At 36.1% G+C, this 17,025-nt stretch overlaps 1 protein-coding gene across 4 annotated transcripts; it reads right to left on the bottom strand.

Annotated features, from left to right (window-relative positions):
• Window positions 1-229: 229 nt before the first annotated feature.
• LOC114295225 (cyclin-like protein) lies at window positions 230-16,814 on the bottom strand. Of its 4 annotated transcripts, none has more exons than XM_028239432.2 (12): window positions 16,320-16,814; window positions 15,015-15,063; window positions 11,458-11,898; window positions 7,728-8,104; window positions 7,452-7,649; window positions 7,165-7,368; window positions 6,908-6,982; window positions 6,765-6,831; window positions 5,509-6,637; window positions 5,368-5,427; window positions 793-867; window positions 230-633 (listed from the first exon to the last, which is right to left on the bottom strand). In XM_028239432.2, exons 1-12 carry the CDS (start codon window positions 16,671-16,673, stop codon window positions 588-590), a joined length of 3,075 nt encoding a protein of 1,024 aa, XP_028095233.2. In that variant the 5' UTR covers window positions 16,674-16,814; the 3' UTR covers window positions 230-587. The 4 variants fall into 4 exon arrangements, with proteins under 4 accessions (XP_028095233.2, XP_028095234.2, XP_028095236.2 ...); XM_028239433.2 differs by having other exon boundaries at window positions 5,368-5,424; XM_028239435.2 differs by lacking the exons at window positions 230-633; window positions 793-867 and adding an exon at window positions 2,062-2,522 and having other exon boundaries at window positions 5,368-5,424.
• Between the last annotated feature and the right edge of the window lie 211 nt (window positions 16,815-17,025).

Here is a 17,025-nt window from a genome sequence, read left to right as displayed (position 1 = left end):
AAGAGGTAGGCTCATGTTTAACATCTAACCTGGCAAATGACATATTGACGACTCAAATACCGCAACTTCACCAAAAATTACCAACATGACCATAAGATAAGATCCTTGAGATAAAACCTTCCTACTAACATTTGGTACGAAAAAAAATAAATAAATAAAATAAAAAATAAATGAAGAGCCACTCGCTCAACCACTTAAAAAAAATATACAAAATTGAAATAACTGCCAATAAGAAAAATATCTCAGCACCCATTGAGATACCTATAAACAACAGTTGACACTAACAACAAACATGCAACCCTGATCCCACAAACAAACAAAAAAAATATACAATTTCATCCAAAATGTAAGTGCAGAGGTACATAATACAACCATGTTGAATATACTCTGTGCATCATCAATCTACCTTAATGTATCATCGAAGCCTTCTATGAGTGCAAGTACATGGCATAGAACCTCTTCTACTACGCTCAACTGTGCCAACGTTGAATAGCATAACACCTGTAACACAGAACCTGCATATATCTTCAAAGTGAAATATGTTGCAACAAGTACGAAGCATCTGAAGAAGACGACGTCCTTTCCGATCATCTTTGCCTACGAACAGGTGACCTGGACCTCGATCTCCGTCCCCTGCAATAGAATGTAAAAGATCATAAACTAGAACATTTTTAAGGACAAAGTCAAAGACCCAATACTTTCACCTGGGTTGCTTATTGTTTATTGGAGTCTCAAATACATTAAACACAATCTTAAGTCTTAACCTTAGATAGAGACTGAGAAGCAACATACCTGTTGGTCTCAAGAGAAGAGTAGGGAGAATGCCTGCGCTGAGAATGCTTGCTATGAGGAGACCGCGAATCTTGTCTAGAAATGAAAACATTCCATACTAAGCCCGTGAGTCACAAAACATATAATTAGAGAGACGAATGCTCAGCTTTGCACACAGCAAAACTAAATGAGGATTGTTGGTCTGTCGCCATAATCTATTCTGCTTCAGGATGAGATAAAATAGCGTCTAATATGATTAAATACCATTATTATTATTATCAAAAAAATTCTACAAGAAAATGCTATAGTCAACAACACAGAAAATTGATAAAACCTTAATAAACCCTGCATATATCCTCTGAAAGGATTTTCCTCTAGCTGCCCCTCATCTAAATTCTAAATATCAGGGGGGATACTCCAACATGATTCAGAAAATGGTATCCAACTATCCACAACACCTTGAGGGAAAACAAAATAGTTAAAAGGAAACCAGAAATTCTTATGCACTTTATAATAGAACTCCAAGACCAAGTACTCTCTCTCCACAAGGAAAAACACCCAAAATTAAGAACATTTTCAGCAATAACAAATCTTCCCAAAAACACACTTAAAAGGTACTATAACGGAAAGTTCATTACTCCAAGTAGTTCGAGTTCAGGGTTATGGTAGTTGAGTTGAGTTGAAGATAGATTACCACCCAAGAACTTTTCATGAACATAAAGAAACAAATCACAAGAATGCTCAGCTGATTAAGAGTCAAGACAAAAAGACCACAAAATTTCCGTTCAGGCAATGGACAAGTTCTTACAGTAAAGTTGTTATCAACATGAAAATAAATTATTACACCACCCACAAACATTAGCACAGACAAGATCACAAAACCACCAGTCAGACAATTCTAAAATAAAATTCTCTTTATACCATTATCAATTCCAAGTGATGTTTATCCAATAAGTAAATGGAGCTCAATCACCATTTCATTTCAACCACAGTAGGCCTCGTTTGGGGAGTAATCATTTTAGCCAAAAAAATCAAAAAGTCACTATAAGATGTCACATCACTCTCTCTACTTTTCCACACATCTTTTCGTAAAAAGCCAAAAAGTTACTAAAAGAGCATGCTCTCAAACGAGGCCTGAGATTAATATGTCAAAATTGGTAAAGCAACAAAGATAGATAGCCAATGCAGAAGACCCAGATCTGAAGCCAGCAAGGCTATTTCACAAAAAAACTTGAACCATCCTCAATTACAAATGTAAACTAGCAGAAAATGAGAAAAAAATCATGATCATGAAACATGAGAATGGGAGAATTTCTTTTTCAACCCCAAGAGTGTTTCCATCTCTTCATTTTAAGGTCATAACAAATAAACCAGTTAGAATTCCAAAAATTCAAAATTACACAAGCAACAAAAGACTAGAGTGATTCCCCACATCAAAATACAGCAATGGAATAGATTCAAGGGCAGAATTCACTCTTTGGTCAACTGGAGGCATGTCATGAATCAGTTGACTTTTGGGCAATATTATTATGCAATATCAGACTACAGCATAAACCAAATATAATTGATTGACCAAATGAACTCCACTTTTCAACTTCCACAGCAATCTATTTGGCGGCGGCGGCGGCGGTGGTGGTGGTGGTGTAGGGATGTAGGATTCCACACCATTCAGACATTAGCATGCAATAAAATAAAAAACCAAATGCCTAGGCAGATAGCTGCAGCAGGATGGCATGACAGCATGACACTGACTGTTCAAACACATTTATTTTTATGTAAGTATGACCATTCCAAAACATATATCATAGAACAAAATAGAACTTTATGACTAATGCAGGATAGACATCTATATTACATTTATACACATGCATGTGTGAAGTTTCATACTTAAAATATTCCCTCCATCCCAAATTAATAGTCCGTCTTGAAAATTCAAACTTTTTAAGGAGACATAATCATTACACTTTGAATTCAAACTTTAAAGGATAAAATTCCAAAAATACCCTTCTTTTCTCATTTTTAAATATATTTATAATTACTTTACAAGAGATAATTTTGAAAACTTCTAAATTTAAAGTTTTGACTTTTCAAAGTGGACATACATTTTGGGACAACAAAAAATGGAATAATGGACCAATAAAACGGGACGGACGGAGTAAAACTTTCAGAGTCCACGTAGATCAACTATTCAAATACATAACAATATGTATGATGCAGGACGAGTAGGGATTACTTTCCCACTAGTGAGCCCGGGTTAAGTATACCGGCAATGGCAACAATAGACTTATAAGGCTGGATTTTGTAGCGGCAAAAGTATTTAAAAGATGTGAGTTTAAGGGTTTGTAAAAGGGTAGAGTTTGGGCAATGAAAACACAAGTGTTTTAGAGTTGGTGGCTATTCTAAGCACTGTGAACAGTGACATGAATAGTGACCTTGCTGGAGAGAGAGAGAGGGGTGCTTCACCCTCACAAGGAATAGGCCAATCACACACACAATATCAAATTTCCATAATATTAACTCTTCTCCTAAATCATTGAGATTACACATATATTTATAAGCTAATCACTCTCCTAATTCTACCAGGTACTCAAATTTAAAAACTAAAAATATTTAGCAACTACTAATATTATAGACCAACTATGACTTTCAATTCAATTTTAATCATAATTGGAAACTTTAATGACTCCTAATTCTATTTTAATATTAAAATAAGAAACTTAGACTTTTGACCACTAAGATTGCTATAGTCATAATAAAATCCATATATAATGACCCATTTAGTAACTTGACCCAAAATAAAACCCATGAGCAACCCTTGCAACTCATGTCCTACAATTATTGGAATTACCATTATACCCCTTAATTACTAAAACTTACCATAATGACATGAGGACTCAAACTAATTCCAAATTTTTAATTCTTTATGATCTAAATGTCCTTCATGTGAAATTCCAGATTTGCTATTTTTCTTCTTTCCATGATCTACATCAATGTACTTGTCAACGTCTCCAATCTGTTAATTGAGGAGAAAGATCCTACTCAAGATTTCTCATTTTTTTCAAAGTTTATCCCCTAGTCCTTAAGAGATCTGCTAATTTTCAACCAGAATAGCGAGCAGGAAAATTAGCTGGCACCATAAATTCTCTTCCAACTCAATAATGAACTAGGAAAGTCATCTTGCATGATTTTAGGGAAAACACCCAAAACTTCCTAGCCAAAAACTTATCAAAAAAATTGAACCAGAGCAAAGAAAAAACAATGAATTTGAAATAGTAACAAAAAATATCAATCTAACCAACTATCCCGCATTCCCACGTAACTTCATGTCAACAATTATATATGCTATCTAGTCAAATGAATCAAGTGGCAGAAACTATTTTTTAATAAAACCCAAATATATATATAAAGATTGTCGAGGGGTCATTATTATAATTTTTTTTCTTTTCATTTTCTCCATGGAAGAAAAGTTATGGGGGAATTACATCCCAGTGAGACCAAAAAAAATAAAATTTACACATGGAGGGACACTTGCACCTCCACAATCTTTCATTTGCACCCCATCACAAAATCACTTGCACCACATGTTTTTGTAATTTTTTTTGTTTGTCCCACTGTGTTGAAGTTCCCCCAACAGTTATTGACAGGACATTTGGAAGTGAGTATGAAAACAAGTGAAACAACACCCTGTTGCTCAAGCTCGGCTCTTTTGCAGCTTGGGCTATCCTGGAGCTTGCTCAATAGTTGTAAATTAAGCAATCTTATTTGTGTTCAGATAGTTCCAGCATGGACAAAATTAAACTAGAAACAACTTGATGGAATTGAGTGGTTAATATGATATACTAACCAGTTCTCCATTAATTGTCCTCTCACAGGTGATGAAGCTCACTTTTGTCCTTGAGCAAAAATGAGAAGCCTTTCACTCTAATGCACCAGCAAGATTTATGCATCTTTCAACTCAATTAATGGAGATCTGTTTTTGCCCTAGTTGTGATACCCTTTATATAATGTTATCTGTTACTGACTTCCTTTTCCCAAAGAATTTTATTCATTAATTTAAAATAGGTAAAATAAAGGTGAGGAAATCATAATTAATCGTCAAAGAGCACAACCCTTCTGAGAGCATGACACAATTACTCGAGCTTAGCACATTCATGGACCAAGCTGAAAGTTCAACCTTAGCTCAACTCATTAACCTAACAAATGAGCAAAAACAAGTGAATTTCCACCAAGCTGAAGGTAATAGCTTGTTTGCAGTCCTATGTGGAAGTTGAAAATGCGTTTTAAAAGATGCCACTCTGCTCCTTATAGCAATGAACTTAATACTGGTAAAAAGATGGTCATACTGGTTCTACAAATGGCTATATTCTTATTTCAATTTGGTATGACATTATTATTTAATCTCAATATTGCACTATCAACTTCTTGTTCAATTGCCTATGTAAAACACATGGAATCAATTCAATTTTCTAACTGCCACAAACCCCATGGAATATTACAACAATATCATGTCAATATATATAGATATACATGTGTGTATATGTAAATATGGTGAAATAGAAAGATAAAGAAGGAATAATGTTCAGACAAACTGAGTACCTTCTCCTAGACCTGTTAGGTGACGGTGATAAATGACGCCTTTTTGAATGTAGCTTCCTGCTGCACACAGCCGAATATGAGGACTACATTCTAGGCTGGGAATGAAAAACAGAGGAAGAGATGAGAAATCTGATTAATAACCTTTTAGAATCATCCGAGGATTCATCACTTGAATCATTGGCGTGACTAACTACTGAGTTGTCCTTGCTGTTTCTACCTCTACTGCCAACTGAAGAAGAACGACGCCTCTTATGCCTGCTTGATTCACCTGCAAGCTTATGTCTCGATCTTTCTCCCTTCTCATCCTTTGTTCTTTCTCTTCGTCTATTACTATCTTCTTCAGCAGTAGCTCTTCTGTCTCTCTCTTTTTCCTTTCTATCCTCCTTAACATCAGGATGAATAGACCTTTTTCTTGAATCAGACTCCTTTGCTTTTTCCCGAGACTTACCACCTTGCTCTTTCATTTTTTCTTTTGAACCATTCCTATCATCTGTTCTTTCCTTTTTGGCATGCCTCTCATCCTGCCTCCTACGATTCTCATCTTCCCTCTCGTCTGTTCTATCCTTAGAACTATCTACCTCCTTAACAATGTCTTTCCCAGCAGAACTCCTTTTGGTTTCAAGCTTATCATTCTTATCTTGTTTATTCCTGGTTTCTCTACCTTGAGAATCATCTGTAGCTGACTTTTTGGCAACAAGTGGTAGTTCAGTTTTCATAACTTTTTCTCCTACACTTCGATTTGGCCTGGAGGCATCAGCATTCTCCAGCCTCTTCTCTCCATCAAAGTTATCCTCGCCTTCCGTAGCTCCAGAGACCATCTTAGAAGAATATCTGGATCCAACATTGCCATCAGATGACCCTCTACCTGTTCTATTATCACTCAAATCATTAACTACAGAACCATGACGAATTGTGGCCCCATTAGAAACCATTCTGCTGGTGTCACCCTCCACATTTCTGAGACTTTTATTGTGCTCGTCAGTTTCTGCTTGTGAACTGTCATTCTCAACTGGATGTTTATCTTCAGAAAGCTTTCTAGTACTTGGCTGCTGGTGAACAGTATTGTCATCATCCTCATCATCATCAGAGGCATAACTAGCAAGACCCAAGAGATCTCCAGGAGTGCTAGAAGTAGACTTTCCATTATCATCTTCATTTTTTGTTCCATTGGCTTTTGCTGGAATTAGAACCTTTGCAGAAGCCTTAGGAGTTGGAACTGACGGAACTGATGGTAATAGTTTAGGCTTTGGAGCAACAACATTTTGGTCAGCTGCAATTAAGGTGAGAACATACATGTAATTTTATAAAGGAATAAATTTATCGGAGAAAGTTGAGTAGTTGCACCACACAAATAAAAAAGGATGGATACGTAAAAGATCTAGTCATATAATAATTACCTTCAACAGTCAAATCATCTTCACCTAGAACTTTCGTTGCAATTTCATCAAAAAGTTCATCAGTAACCTGTTTAAAAACAAAAGTCAAAAACACGCAATGAAACATAATACAAGAAGCTCATCAAGTATTAAATAGGTGCAACCTTCAAGAGAACTTCAGTTAGGATGCGCTTTATTTCCTGGTTTATTGCTGCTGTTCTAGCTGCTTCCACATAGTCCTACGTAGGATAAATAAATCGCAGTTCAATTCACACGTGTGATGAAGTTCACCCAGGTAAACATGGGATGATCCCAATAACATCATAAATTCATTGACCAAGTCAATGGATAGAACTCATTTAGGAAAGCAGAATTCCAAAACTAGACAGGTGAAAATAAACATCACGAAGAATATTAAAACCTCATCATCGTCATCCTCTTCTTCAGTAGATTTAGAAGAGTCCATGGTTTTTCTATCTGCCTGATCAGCTTTCCCAAGAGAATTATCAACAGCTTCTTCATCTTCAATGGATTCAATTTCCTCTTTTGGGTACTCCGAAGTAGAATTTACAATAACAGCTTTCTTCTTAATTATTTCCTCTCTTAACCAGTTAGGTACTGAAGCCTGAAAATTTCCAAAACCAAGATTACAGGAACAACTACATGCAACTGTGTAAGCAGCAAAGCTGGAGTAGACAACTAAGGTACCTTTTTAGGGCGTTCAGAAACACTAGGAACCCCATAAACATCACCAGGAAAGGCTGCTGTTGGATGAAGGCCACTTCCTGCGCCAATGCCAAACTGTGGGCCAACAGATGGAATTGTTGGCTGGAAGCTTGCTCCAGGCATCCTTCCAAACATAGGTGCAGAATGCCCAGGAACTGGAGAAGATAAGGAAGGATCATGCTGTGAAGAATGAAACAAATATTAGCATAATCGTATCAGGGCTCTAAGATTACAGAAATATCAGGTAAGAAAAAAAACCTGTTGTCCTGATTGGAGCATTGGAGGGATTGGAGGATAAACTGCGCCAGGCAAAACAGGGGAAGTCCAAGTATGATTAGAAGGTGCAGCAGCAACATGGTCCACACCTCTTATTAGTCCTCCTGAATCAGTATGCATATAATTTGCTTGCGTAAGTGGATCATGATTATGATTAGACCTATGTGTAAAAACTAAAGGCTGATCACTAAGATCGATTGGGGCCTCCGAAGACTGGTTTCCAACTGCATAATGGCGCTGGTCCATCTTAACAGATCTATCAATTGCAGGCAGTGGTGGAAGCATGTGGTGTGGTCCTTGACTTGAGTCGGGGAAAGACTTGTAAAACTTTTCGTTTTGATCTCCAGCCTCTTCTTTACCTGGAATTCAAATGAGTAATTAAACAACTAAAGCATTCTAAAATTTCATCTGAGACACCCAGAATTCCAATGTTCGGATTATATGCAGATAAAGCTCAAATTTCTCCACAAGTTTCTAAAACACAAGAAATGAAGACTCTTGATTCTTAATGTTGCAAAAACAAAAACAGTACCAAGAATGCTCTGATTGCAGTGCAGAACCTACAAGTTGAATTTACAATTATCTACAAAAGAGGGCTGTTCAGGAGGGGAAGTACTGCCATACAATAATCCAAAACATGATTTGTTTTTGATAAGTTAATCCAAAACACGATAGTAAAAAATGTAATGCATCTCCTAACTCAAACCATGATTAGTATGTGGCTCAATTTTCCCATCTCATACAGCCATTATTGGAACCATTACATGACCAAGTGTCTTAGAATTATGTAAATATTTGTAAAAAGAACAAGTGGCATATGCAAAAAACAATTCAAAATTCTCAGCAGTATTAATAAATAGTGCACACAGTCCTTCCTTTCTGAATTAAACAATCAAATCAGAAACAAAGCCAACTGAAACAGGAAAATTAAATAAAAAAAAGAAAAGAAAACATCTCAGACAGGCATGGTACTCAAGTCAAATTGTAAGAACCACTGTAAAATGTGCACTGACAATTCTCCCCAAGCAACTGACCAATATGACCACTACGATCCTGCCCCTCTTTCTCCTTCGCCAGAAATATATATAAGAATAAAATTTGACAAAGCTACCAATTACACAGATCTTGGAATCATTAACAATTACTGTCAACCACGTTATGTACATGCCATTATTCTCTCAAACACCCTCCGCTACATGAAAGAATTAGTTATTTAACAAAAGCTACCAATTATGTAGATCTTGGAGTCATTAATAATCACTGTCAGGTATGTCATGTACACTGCATTATTCCTTCAAATACCCTCTGCTATATGAAAGAATTTGTTATTTGTGTCACATTTTATTTCATCGACTCACTTGGCTTATTTATGGTTGTATCCACACCCACTATGTGGCATTGTCAGATTGTTGCCAAGTCCACTCGTGGTTCATTACGTACCTCACTTGGCTCGCCTAGCTAGGCCTCAACCTTGAAGACTCACCGCACGACACCTGCGTTAGATAAGCTAGAAGCAAAGCATAGGTACATTGCTCAAGACTACTAGAGGACTTGTGGATTGGAGGCTAGCATTCCAGGTTGTAAGGATGTCGCCGAGCTCCCGCTTGCCCTCGGGGAAAAGATGCACTCAGACTAGTCTTAGAGAGAGAAGGGTCTTTGTCCAAGACACGTGTACCTTGATAATTATATTATATCATACCTACCTCTGAGCTATTTTTCCATCAACCAACAGGCATACATAACAACTGTCCGCATGTGATATGTCACCCAAGGCTGCAAAGTTGACTAAGTTTCCTTCCATTTTGCCTAACCAAGAGAGGTTACACCACCCTTCTTCGGCTGTGATGGCTCGCCACCATATATAAAGGGAATGTCCATGCATGCAGCAACACACTGAACATCCTCTTGCTCCTCTGTAGCAAGAACTCTCTCTCTCTCTCAGCTGCCTGAGCTCTCCTACCTCCAACTGTCTCCAACCATCTCGATGACTACCATCTTCCCAGCTCATCTCCAACAATCCACAAAAGTATTTCGGAAATTCATATGATCAAGGGATTTTGCATGGCAGGCTCTCTTATGGTGATGATTGTTTGGCCCTATTCAAGGTCCATCTGAACCTATTTGGCACCCGTCTGCATTTTACAAGCCTATTTATCACCACCAACTATCATCAAGAAACTGCTAGCAAGTAGCATACCATTTGAAGGTTATTTGAACACTCATTGCCATGTGGCTTATTTCTTAGCGACTCAATTGGCCACGGCTTGACTATTATAAAGTTGGTTTAGATCATCTGAGACATTTTATCGACTACTTTGACCAAAGCACCAACAAGCCATCTTATTAAATTTCTTTTATTCCAAGTCAACCTGTTTTTCTTATCCAAAAAATTATTCTTACTAATCGATTGAAGTTGAGAAAATTACGTCCTTATTGTTGCAAACCACTTTCATTGTAGTGTCCGAGTAGCTACTAGTGCTTTGGGCCTAACTCCTTGACTCCTTGGTACTCGATCAAATTGATGTTTACAAGGTGACACGGAGCATTTCATGTATAAAATAGGGTTTAATTCATAGTTTTATGGTTAACTTGAAGTACTAAATATGCTTGCTATGTGAATGTCCAACTACACATATGAGACATATATTTCAACCCTTACTCAAGCATCGACAGCTCGACACTAATACTTCATACATTTAGAAGAGTCCATGTATCTTGCTTTTGTCTCTTTGCTACACTCTTACGTTTCTTTAGTGTGACAAGGACCATTTTGCTGGTGGTGTCATATGGGTGGTGTCCTGCACAAGGAAAGATATGTAATGTTGATCCAAGTGGGGCACATGTCATACAAAGGACAAGAAGAAGTTGTTGAACGCATGTGCATGTATTAAAGGGCCGGAAACTACAACCAAATGGATTATAATGAAATGAGTGCAACGAAGTGGGCCCATTGGGCTGTGACCCATGTAGGATTGTCTACCATAATGTTTTAGTGCATGGTCGTATTGGTATGTCGTATTTTGGCCAAGGATGTCCCCCTTTGTTATTTAGGTTATACATGTTTCTCTCAGGCTGTGATAGATTTGTTTTTGAGCAGGTCGTGTTTCCAATTTTTGAGGAATGTGTTGAGTGTTTTTGTGGGCTTCGTATCAAGCATAATTGTAATACTTTTCTTTCAGTAATAAAACAATTAGCCAGAGAGAGATGAAAGGAAAGGAAAGGAGAGGAAAAAGTGTGCATCAATACTTTTTTTTTTTTTTTGGATAAGCTTACCAGCATCATGAAGATTTGGAAACAGAAAACTATGGGATAGTAAGTTTTCATACAGAACATACCTCATATTACAAGCAGGCCTAAATAGGAAAGAACTTTCACAGATAGAAGGTAAATCAATTAAAGAATACTTTTATAATAATCAAATAAAAAAAGAATTTACTACTAGAACGGGATCAAAAGAAAAATGAGCAAATAAATGGAAAAAGAGGCAGAAAAAACATGTACACAGATTTGATAAAGTTCATAATATCATAAATTTGAATCTCAACAATGGCTTCGACTAACAAATTATATAAGTTTACAGGATCAACAAATGACCTATGAGTGACTTCAGACACAATTTGGAAAATAAGTAATTAAAAAATCCGAGTACTACAGAAGCAGTTCTTGAGCACATCCTTCACATGCAAAATCAATATGCCAAGTAAATGATTACCTGTAACAGAAGAATAACTAGAAGGTACCTCCTGCAGATGAACCGATGAACTTGTAGGTGAACTTTCTTGATGAGGAAATACAGCATTTGGATCTCCTGCCAAATTTCCATCTCTAGCACTGTAAGCTAAATGCTCATCTGGAACAAAAGAAGATTGCCCAGAATTGATGGATGCAGACTCCTGCAGATGAACCATGGGTGGCCTGTGTGGGGGTGCAGCTGGAGGTGGATACTGTTGATAGCTCGTTGCATGAAGTGACGGTTTAGCCACATCAGGATAATGAGGATCAGCAGTTTGTGTATACTGATCATGATAATGACTCTGTTCTTCCGGTCTGCCAACTGGTGTATACTGTGACTGTGAATGCTGATCATCTGTTGCAACTTTGGCTGCTGCCCACGCTCTGGCCTTGGCAGCCCAATCTTCTTCATTGCTATGAACTGCCATTGCAGTAATCATGAAAAGTTTAGCATACAGTAGGTAACATATGAGACAAAAGTTTTGTTGAGGCTGGAAAACACTTCTACCAGTATTTCTTGGCCCTAGGGGTGGGGAACACTGCCAATGTCCTAAAAGATAGAAAAGGTCCAAAGGAACAAATGAAAAAAACAAACAACAAAATAACCACCGTCAGCTATGACAAGCGGTAGCATGAAGAAGGTGTGAAACATCTTTTTTTTTTTTTTATAACTAAGATGTGAAACGTCTATTTTTACATCCTGCTCCAATAAATGCAAGTCAAACTCCTCGGTTGGACAATATTTAGCACTGCTCATAACCAAGCATTCTTTGAAAAAGGCACAGGCTGATGATTTTTCCTTCTTAACAACCTGCTCCCCCCCTTGATGCAGATAAGTCCCAGGCCAATGTTTCATTGGCTGTTTTTATTGGGGGAAATTTATACAAGTCTCCTAGCACTTTTGCACAATATAATTTCTTCCACCCACTAAAACCCCCAAAAACAAATGTGGCATAGGAGGGCAATATAAGTAAAAAACAAGAACTAATATGTTGTGCTATGAATGAAAATCAATTACTGCTTATTTAAAAAATGTTGCCTATACTTGTAAAAGTACATGTTGAATACTTCCTATACATGCAAGTAACTTGGAAATAAATTTTATTCAGAAATTAAACCTGATATGTCTTGGATACTTAGGGCCACAAGTTTGATATGATTTACATACAGCCTACATTATTAAAGTATAACTCTTAGGAAAAAGTGACATAACTACCTTGTAAATACTTGTACTAGTTTGTAAATAAGAATAGTTATGCTCCGTTTGTTTCGGCAGAAAATTTTTTCCGAAGAAAAAAAAATTCAAAAAACATTTTCTATAGTTTTTCCAATAAAATATTTTTCATATGTTTGGTTGCGTTCTTGAAATTAATGTAATAATGGTTACATTAGTGGTGGCGGTAGGGTGGAGGTGTTGTGTGTGTGTTGGTTTTTTTTTTTTTTTTTTTTTTTTTGGGGGGGGGGGGGGGGGGGTGGGGGTTTGGCAGCTGCGATAGTGGTGTAGTGGTGATGGTGATAGTAATAAGGTAGAGGTGGTAGTGCAATGTCTGTGGGGCGGTGAAGGTGGCGGCAGCGGCAGTAGTGATGGTGGTTGTGGTCGTGGTGGTGGTGGAGGTGATGGTAGTGGTGGTAATATGGTGCCACTGAGAGTTATTTGTTTTGGAAAATGTTTTCTACCTTTTAAAAGTGGAAAACATTTTCCGCCCAAATATGCTTGTTTTCATTGACCATAGAAAATATTTTCTGTTGACTTTTATTTTCCGTTGTACTAAACGGGAAAAAAATGCGGAAAACATTTTCTAGAAATGTTTTCCGCCCAAACAAACAGAGCATTAAGATAAATAGATAATCATGTCAAATTTTTATTTTTTTATTTTTTTTAGGACATATCTCTTTTTGCAGCTCACTCCTCAAAGTAATAATTATGCCAATTTTGCCTAAAAATCTCTTCAGGTGATCAAGAGGGCCCCTTTTTTCAGTAGAAAAGATTAATGATGAAAAGTATTTCTCAACACTTCTTCTCTCTAGCTTGCTTTTGTAATCATGTAAAATTTGTTGCCAAAATCTCATCCAACATACCCCTCAGTTATAATAACCACATGCAGCATTTCGAAATTTTATGTAGGCTTGTCGCAGCGTTTCCATAGCTTATAATATCCACATGCAGGTAATATCCAAGTGTATATCTATATTAGGGCAAATTACCTACAACTCCCTTGAGGTTTAACGAAATTACAATTCTCCCATGAGGTTTCAAAAAATTACATCCCGCCTCATCTCAATTAACGGATATCATAAATTGACTAAAATGTCCTTTTGACAAATAAGGGCAAATTACCTACACCCCTTGAGGTTTAACTAAATTACAAATTCCCCCCTGAGGTTTAGCTAAATTACCATTTTTAAATAAATTATGAAATGCAAAATTAAAATGAAAAAACACTTATCACACTACAAAAAATTAAAATTTTAGAGACCAAAATTTAGGGACAAAATTATTTTTAGGAGTCCAAATATTTTTGTTGCGAAAAGTGTCATTATATTTTTAATTATCGTTTTGGTATCAAATTTTTGTCTCAAAAAATAAATCATTTTGAGACCAAATTATTTTGTTCCTAAAAGTCTATTTATTATTGACAATTTCGAAATTTTATCGCTAAAAACCTTATTTTTTACTTTTCAGGACAACCTTTAAGCGACTATCCTCATGATGATAGAAACTAGTTCCTAAATGTCTTTTGTAACAAAATTTTACTTTTAGAGATCAAAAAAATTGGTCTCTAAAACTCTTATATATTGTAGTGTCAGATGGTGAAAATATCATAAAATTAACAAATAATTAAATAAGCTAAAAACACAATAAATGGCTTGTCGAAAAATTCTTAGAATATGTTTGGTTTGATTTTTAGAAATTTTTTTTAAAAATTTTTTTAAAAAAATTAAAAATTAATTTGATTAAGAAATAAAAAAATATTATTATTATTTTATATAATTTTATCTTTTGAGTGGTTAGAAATAATTTTTACAAATTACATATATTTTTTCATATTTATTTTTATTAAATTAGTTTTTTTTTTTTTAATTCTGGAATTTTTTTCTAAACAACAAATCAAACATGATCCCAAAAACTTAAAAAAAAAAAATTCCATCTAACGTAATTCTTTTATAAATTTTGTTGATTTATCAAAGAGATTCAGCAGGGCCAATATCGTCCATCAAGTTATATTTTGGTGATGTCAGCTAACCATTCTTAACGTTTAATTAACGGTAGGAATTAAATTGGTATGCGAATATAAACTTCGGGAGACGGGATGTAATTTCTGAAATCTCAAGAGGGAATCTATAATTTAGCTAAATCTCAAGGGAGGTGTAGGCAATTTGCCCTTTATATTATATTATAAACAAGAGGAGACAACCCGGATACAAAGGAAAACTCAAACAACAATAAACCAACTAAACATCCAAAAAACCTGCAGAAACAGATGATCTTATAGAGACAAATGATTTCCAAAAACTAATTTGCTTAAATCAACTGACCTGGATACTCCCAACCTTGATGATGACCCCAGTTCGCATTACCCCAATCCTACAAAAATTTATGAATTACTTGTAAGTTCACATGTGTAGTGATTGACCCCGATTTTCATTGAGCAGGTATGCACTAAATCACAGACCTCTAGAAACAAAAGAAGCAAAAGATATATCACATCCTCCAATTACAAGTACCAGGTTTCCTTTAAGCAAAATATACATGACTCAAACTGTCAAATACACCTTTACAAGATATAAAAGCCTAAATTCCTGCTATTACTATCATTATGAGAGGAAAAGGTTAAATATAAAGGTAAAAAAATTAACAAAACAGTATTTTACATTCTTTGCACGAAGTGGTAATAATAAGGAAAAAGGGTGAAACATAAAATAAGAGAAGAATGAGAGAATGGAGTTATTGGGTCAGTCACAGTGGATGTCCTAAGCCAAAGCGGAATTTTAAGCAAGTGGAAAAGTGGTAGTTTAGTCGCATCGCATTGCTTGTTTCTTTTTCTTTTCTAGAAAATAGTAAACATTTTTCAGGGGAGAGTGCAAAGGAGGGCCAATGGGCCATACTTCTATTTACAATTCATCCTTTTTTTTTCACTTGTTTTGGTAACAAGCGTTAATTTTGGAGCCTTGTTTTCAAAAATAAAAATAAAAATATACATGGAATAGAACAAAAATATGAAACCAAACACAAATCAAACAGAAATGTAATTAGGTTTTAACAAAATGTCAAAGTAGTAGATGAAATAAAAACTGATGTTTTCCATCTGAAGGGTCTACCCAGCTGCACTGGATGGTTGAATTCCTGACCTTGTGTGCCTAAGAGTGAGCACTCAAATTAAGACGATAATTCACCAAATAATAAACCCTTTGATAAGTTGCGGTTTGTTTGGGGGGTGGCTTTTTGGCTACCAAACCAAGGTATCAGATCACTCTCTCTACATTTTTTTTACACTTATTTTTGTAAAAAATCAAAAAACTAACTAAAATAGTCAACTCCTAAATGATTTTCAAACAATTATTATGGAGATTGAAATTGACAAGGCTTTGTGGTTAAAAGCAAAGTTCTTTTTTGATACTGGTTAAAACCCAAAAAAATGGCGACTAACCCTAGCTCCACAAACTATGAAATCAATCCATTACATTTAACAATCACCATTCAAAACCTAACTCATACAACAGCATTCAAACAATAAAATTAAAAATTAAAAAAAATAATTCTTACTGTGAATTAAAACCCTAGATAGCTCAGAGAAGAAAGCAATAATAGATCGAGAGAAGCTTATGAGTAGTAGTGTTTACCTGAGGATAAGATTGGGGAATCTGAGAATGAGGATGATATGGAGGAGGCACAGGAGGTCGATGAGAAGGAGGAGGAGGAGGAGGAGGAGGGTACTGGTTGTGAACGGGGTGCGAAGGATAAGGAGGCGGCTGAGTAGCATACTGAGGCGGCGGAGGCCACTGCTGGTGAGGCGGTGGTGGTGGAGGAGAGGGAGAGTATTGCGATGGTGGAGGTTGGTAATGGAATTGGCCAGGATACCAGGGGCCAGGGGGAGGAAGGGGTTGGTGGTGGTGGTGGTGGTGGGGATCCGCCATGGACGGCGGAGGAGGTGGTGGAGGAGGCCTCATGTAGCGGTGGGGCTGTTGATAGTCCATTTTTGTTGGTGGTGGTTCTGCAAATCTCCCTCTGGTGTTTAGGACCAAGAGGGGCTTTTTGTTGGTTGAGATGGTGAATGGAGTGGTGAGACAAGGGCTAATGGGAGGATGGGGGAACAAATGATGTTTAGGCTTTGTTTGGATGTCATTTAAAATTTTAATTTATTTGTTTTAAAAGCATTGGTTTGGAAAATTGAGTTGAGATGTGTTGCGGTTAAAATAGTCAAAAAAGAATAAAATAAATTTTTTAGTTTTAGAATATAACAAAAAAAAAAAAAAAGTCATATCTAAATTATAATAAATTTTTTTTTTTCACAAAAATTGAAAAAAATTAAAAAACATATCCTGAATG

Source organism: Camellia sinensis, chromosome 10 (assembly GCF_055761805.1).
Source record: "Camellia sinensis isolate YWXY chromosome 10, ASM5576180v1, whole genome shotgun sequence".
In the NCBI taxonomy this organism is placed as follows: Eukaryota; Viridiplantae; Streptophyta; class Magnoliopsida; order Ericales; family Theaceae; genus Camellia; species Camellia sinensis.
This window is presented reverse-complemented; position numbering and strand designations above follow the sequence as displayed.

Excerpts from the sequence above, each read along its gene's own strand:
- LOC114295225 (XM_028239432.2), bottom strand. The coding sequence starts at position 16,673 with ATGGACTATCAACAGCCCCACCGCTACATGAGGCCTCCTCCACCACCT. Across the intron at positions 8,105-11,457 it reads TAGTTATTCTTCTGTTACAG|GTAAAGAAGAGGCTGGAGAT; the intron begins GTAATCATTTAC and ends TTTGAATTCCAG. Across the intron at positions 5,428-5,508 it reads TCCTCGGATGATTCTAAAAG|CAGGAAGCTACATTCAAAAA; the intron begins GTTATTAATCAG and ends GGCTGTGTGCAG.